We start from the raw sequence: 6,051 nt of genomic DNA on the forward strand, positions 1-6,051 counted from the left end.
TAGCTAATTAATAATAATTATAATAATAATAATAATAATAATAACAATATATTTTATTTATAGGCGCCTTTCTAAGCACTCGAGGACACCGTACGTTGTTGTTGGCATTTGATTTGGAAAGTGATAAAGTAGGAGGTAGTTTTGTTGCCTTACATCTGTGTGAATACAATTTGACTTATAAAATCAACAAGTTAGAAAGAAATCCAGTATTATATGCGGTTTAGAAAATACATAAAACAAGTATGGATCATTGGTCTGACGTATGGACCACCAGGGGGCGTGGTCTTTGAGCTAGGAAGCGGTTTGCGGTCCACGATTGGTTTAAATTGTGGCGTTCTTTGACGTAGCTTGTTCACCATTGGTTATTAGGAAACGTCACTTTGTGCCGAGCTTTGGCTCCACCAATCACAGAGCACCTCTCACTCAGCTCATTCAGACGGCTCGTGCGGGGTAAAGTTTAGTTGCACGCGTTGACTGCAGGTAAAAAGTACAGTGTTGCGTACTCTTTACGTCCAGAGTTGTCGCATGTCCGCCCTGCGTGTTCAGTAATAAAGAGCACTCCTCGGTACTCATTATTCCGGCTGCAAGGAAAGGTATTGCCCCCTCAGTACCTGCGGATACTTCCGCTCACCTGTGTGTCACTTTGCACTCATCATGGCCACGCGCGTTCGACCGGTGAGTTAAAACGTTTTTGTTTTTTTTGTTATCGTGCAAATCTGCTTTAACTCTTTATGATGCTAGTGCTGTCTGTTTGCTTGGAACGTATATTTCTGTGTGTCATACATACAGAGTAATAAACGCTGTGCGGTCATCGGGGGGTCTGGTTTCCTGGGCAGACACTTGGTGGAGAAGCTGTTGGATCGAGGCTACTCCGTGTCTGTGTTTGACATCCGCCAGAGCTACGAGCTGCCTGGTGTCACCTTCCATCAGGGAGACCTCTGCGACAAACAGGTGACACCCACCACAACCCACGAGCCGAGTCAGACTAAGTCACTAAAAAGGAGATTTGAGGCACAGTGACATCTAGGCATTGGTAGCCAAACTCCTGGAATATGCATGTACATTGAAAAGACTTATTCTATGCGTGTAAAAAAAGTTTAAAAGGTCCCATATTATGCTCATTTTCAGGTTTGTACTTGTACTGTGGGTTGCTAATAGAATATGTTTGCATGCTTTAATGTTCAAAAACATGTACATTTTCTCATACTGTCTGTCTGAATACACCTGTATTCACCCTTTGTCTGAAACCCCTGTTGTAGCACCTGTCTATTTAAGCCCCTCTTCCTGAAAAAGCCCAGTCTGCTCCGATTGGTCGGCGTTTGCAGGTCTTCTGCATCTGCTCTGTCAGCGTCTCTGCCTCATTGCAGCCGGGTAACGACTGTAACAGCACATTTGAGACACTCCGCCAGCAGCTGAAGCAGGCGCTCGCTTCCTTTCGCCGTCCGTGTTAACCAGTTGGGCTGCTGACATAGGATGCATTGCTCATGGTAACTCCAACTGGAGTGATCATTTCACAAGAGAATCACACTGATAAACGGCTTTAAATAATATGAGCGCCATGCGGCATTAGATATATGAACAATGTTATTCTGATAAATGATAAAATATGCATCCCCTGCTTGCCACCCTTTCGATTTTCCTGCCTAATTTCCAGATTTTTACATCATGAAAATGATCAAAACCTGCCAATCCACTATATATATTTGAAATAGCCTGGTGTCACTGCTTTTTTTGTTTGTTTTTTAAATTATGTACTTGTTCCACACATTTTTAAATACTGTCTTTTTTTCTGCTATTTTTTTGGAACTCAATAATAAACAATATACATGGCAAATAATAGCCTAATAAATGACAAACAAAAAAACAGGGGTAGATATAAGTAGGCCTATAAAATTAAAGTTAGAAATAAATTCAGTATTATATATGGTTAAGAAAATACATAAAACAAGTATGGATCATTGGTCACTGCTTTTTTTGTTTGTTTTTCAAATCGCGTACTTGTTCCACACATTTTTCAGTTGTGTCTATCAGAGAGCATGCAGACTGTCTGTGTCTGCTGTTCCACCGCACATACGCCCAATGAAAACCTGCCGTAAGACTTAAAAAAAATATCTCTGACCTGGACCAGTTGTTAATAGTTGTGAGGTGTCTGTCACATTCTGCTCCAGGCTCTGCTGCCAGCTGTAAAGGATGTGTCGCTGGTCTTCCACTGTGCCTCCCCAGCCCCTGCCAGTGATGACCGCCGGCTATTTGAGAGGGTCAACATTCAGGGCACACGCACCGTCATTCAGGCATGCACCGAGGCTGGAGTACAGGTGAGGCTGCCAGAGGGGATGAGAGTCTCGGCTTTTCTTTTTGTTTATGACAACAATTCACTATTTAAGGATGAAAGTTGCCATAAAAAGGTTTGATATTCGCCAGAAACTGGTCCTGACGAGCAGTGCCAGTGTGGTGTTTGAAGGGACAGATGTTAAGAACGGAGGAGAGGATCTACCATACGCCAAGAAGCCCATCGACTATTACACAGAGACCAAGATTGAGCAAGAAAAGGTAGGCGACTGTTGTTTTTCAATATTGGTTTCGTCATGATGAGAGCAGTATCAGTTTATTTTGATCTTTTTTAAGCATCAGAAGTGAGTACATCTTTCCAGGATTTCCAGAGTTATTTGCATGTCCATGCCCTTCACAATCAGTCTGACCCACTAGAGAGAAGAGAGCACATGATCATACTGTTTCACATTATGCAGAGTTTAATATTGCATATTGCTTGTATGTTTTAGATAGTCCTCGAGGCTTGTGACAAGGAGAAGGGTTTCCTCACAGTTGCCATCCGGCCTCATGGCATCTTTGGCCCTCGGGACCCACAGCTGGTTCCTATTCTAGTGGACGCTGCTCGCAGGGGCAAGATGAAGTTCATCATTGGGTAAGTCAGAGAACTTTAATGATTGATGCCAATCCAACTAGTTCATCTACTAATATAAGTAGAATAGATTGCTCTTATTCAGCAATAATCACTGTAAAATAGTTAAACATTCCAATATATATCACTTATTGATGCATGTATTGTAGTTAAACATGTGCAGCTAGTTCCACTAGCCTCTCTAGAGTTACTGGAGCTGAATACACTTCTAAAATCATTAAATCTGCATGGATTTATGTCCCTACCCTGTACTCAGAAATACTGGTTTTTGAAATTTGCATTAGCTCTAAAACCTACTTGTACGCCTATTTATCCACTCTCACTCAGCGGCCTACTCACTACTTCCCTGCTAAGTTGAAATTAGCATTGAAATAGTGGCTCAGACCCATTGACTCTTGTACCCGTGTGGTAAAACTTGTAGCTGTTGTTTTCCTTTTGGATCCTTATTGGTACATTTCTTGTTTTAATTCTCTGTCTTTGTTTTCTGCAGTGACGGGACCAATCTGGTGGATTTCACCTTCGTGGAGAATGTAGTTCATGGCCACATCCTGGCTGCTGAACGCCTGAGGCCAGACTCGCCCATATGTGGGAAAGTGAGTGAGAATAAAATCGTACACATGGCTGGTTTTAAGGATTCTGTCTGTGAACTCATGTTGCTACTAACTGCACACCTTTCTATTCAGGATCAGAACTTTCATTAGTCCATTATTTGCATGATGAATTTCAAATAAAATAATAAAACAAAACGCATCTTAACTCTTGTATCCTCTGCTATACTTTCAGCCATACCACATCACCAATGATGAGCCAGTTAGATTCTGGGACTTCATGTCGGAGGTGTTGGTAGGTCTGGGGTATGCTGCTCCCCGCTACCACCTCCCCTACACTCTTGTGTACGGACTGGCCCTGCTCCTCTGGCTGCTGGCCCTGATCCTGCGCCCTTTAGTGTCCTTTAAACCCACCTTCACACCGATGAGAGCGGCTCTGGCTGGAACCCACCACTACTACAGCTGTGAACGCGCCAAGCAGGACCTGGGCTACAAACCGGTAGTCAGTCTGAAGGATGGGATAGCACGCACGGTGCAGAGCTACCCTCACCTCAGACAAGGGGCTTGATGGTAGAGGTGAAAACTGTTGAGACATGTAAAGCTGGACAGTTACACTCACTGAGAATGAGGTCATCTGGTCACCCTGTATGGACAATTGAAAATGTTTATCTTTATGTGAAGCCTCTGTGTGCCTTTTCAACATGCATGTACCATTTTCACCAGCAGATGGCAGCAAACGTTTCTGATTTTGGTCAACACACACTGCAGTCAACCTTTTCAAAGTTTTGAAGCGCTTAGTAAACAGTAAAACCACTGTTTATGTCAACATAAATATTCTGCAAAATCAACAAGTTTAAAGACTGACACATATTCTTGTTCCAGTTTTGTGTGTTTCATCCGTGTGCTGTACACACATTGAGATGCTGCTGTTTTTGTCAAAATGCCTTAATCCATGCCATTAAACCATGATTCTCCTGATATAACTGGCATGGAAATGATTGTTTAAAAGGATGCCTGGCTTCAAATGATATGGCCAAAAGTTTTTGGATAATGATGTGTATTTCTTATCTTTGGTTGTTTAGTTGAGTTTGGAATAAACTCCTTTGCTTGAATTAACAACATACTTTAGACAATAGTGTGCTGTCAAACAGTTAGATAGATGTTTGTCCATTCTCTCTGATGCTGGAGTATCTCTGGTATCGGGTATATCATCAGGATGGCATGTGTTTCTGCGAGTTACTCAAACTAATGAAATTCTATTCAAGGACATTCAAATACAATAATGGGATGGGCAATGAAAATGCATCATTAGATATCCTAATCCATCTGTCATTCGTTCATTTTAATGAGGACAAAGTTATAAAACGGATGACCTCGTAAACACCAGTTTATTTTTTCCCCAGTATTCATGTCAATTATATTAACCACCTGCTACAAAGATTTAACCTTTTTCTAGGTGAAGCATTTTTGTCATTCCGTATCTTGGTGTGGTGATGACAATGTGGGGGTTAAATTCAGACACTTTGCATTCTCGTTTTAATACTGTGGCAGCAGCACCCAAATGATTCACTGCTAGAGTCAGCGTCACTGGGCAAAGCAGTCTGACTGGTTTCTCGTTCAGGGGAAAGAGGGATCCAGGTTGATAATCAACTTTAGCGTTCGCACTTGCCAGTGTGCTCACCACAGTGAAACTTTGTCTCTCTGATTTGCTAATTTCCTCTCCTCTGATACATTGCGAAATCTATACACACCCTTTTCTGATTTGAAAAGACTCTGTGAATGTATGCATGGCATGCGTGAGATTACTTTTTGTACTAAAACAATGGTCGGCTGATATATGTGTTGTGTTTTCAAGGTCTGCATATTGTGGTCAGTCGCTCAGAAAGTGCTTTTTGTTGCAATTTCTTGAAGAAATTGTTGTCAATTGCAGGAGCATATATTCATCATTTTTCTTGTCTTTTACTTAAACAAACAGACACAGTCTCTCACATTGATCAGACATTTTGTTTGTAATAGGCTTTGTCTGCCTTCCAACCTAGAATATGTACTTAGAAGGTAAAACTAAGTCATAATTGACTTTTACTGGACTGATTATTTAGGAAATTTGATTTATTAAAGTGGTGGTTTCACTTTTTTTTGTTCAAAAATAAATGAAAGTGCTCTTAAATACATCCCAAATGACAATGGCTTATATGTTATTTTAATTGAAGTGTGGAATGCTGGTCCTTTGTGTTATTTCAGTTCAGTTGTGTGTGTTTGTGGATCTCACTTTAATGATTACTGTGCTTGCTGGGTTTTCCTATTCAGCGAGCATGAGAGGAGCGTTCCCACAGGAGGTGTTGCCGCAAGTCGCTTCCTTCATGTTTGCCATGCTGTGCTCCTTGTTGTCGCCCTCTTTCCTTTGCTTCGCTTGCTCACAGAATTGATTGTCACCCACCTGCACAACAGGTATATGCTTGCTGAGTCCCATGAACAAAGCGCAGATGTAGTAAACAAATGAGCTCTTGGCAACCTCTATTTTGCGCGCGCACACACACACACACACCCACACACACACACAGGCACACGCACACGCACAGGCAC

General features: G+C 41.8%; 1 protein-coding gene across 1 annotated transcript; it reads left to right on the plus strand.

The window, feature by feature from the left end:
- Positions 1 to 534: 534 nt before the first annotated feature.
- nsdhl (NAD(P) dependent 3-beta-hydroxysteroid dehydrogenase NSDHL) lies at positions 535 to 4,036 on the plus strand (the record flags this gene model as incomplete). The annotated part of the gene is made up of 7 exons (XM_083915074.1): positions 535 to 675; positions 790 to 951; positions 2,169 to 2,315; positions 2,422 to 2,550; positions 2,781 to 2,923; positions 3,411 to 3,513; positions 3,704 to 4,036. The coding sequence occupies exons 1-7, from the start codon at positions 655 to 657 to the stop codon at positions 4,034 to 4,036; spliced, it is 1,038 nt and encodes a 345-aa protein (XP_083771200.1). The 5' UTR covers positions 535 to 654.
- Positions 4,037 to 6,051: the final 2,015 nt, after the last annotated feature.

Source organism: Echiichthys vipera (genome assembly GCF_963691815.1).
Source record: "Echiichthys vipera genome assembly, chromosome: 6".
In the NCBI taxonomy this organism is placed as follows: domain Eukaryota; kingdom Metazoa; phylum Chordata; class Actinopteri; order Perciformes; family Trachinidae; genus Echiichthys; species Echiichthys vipera.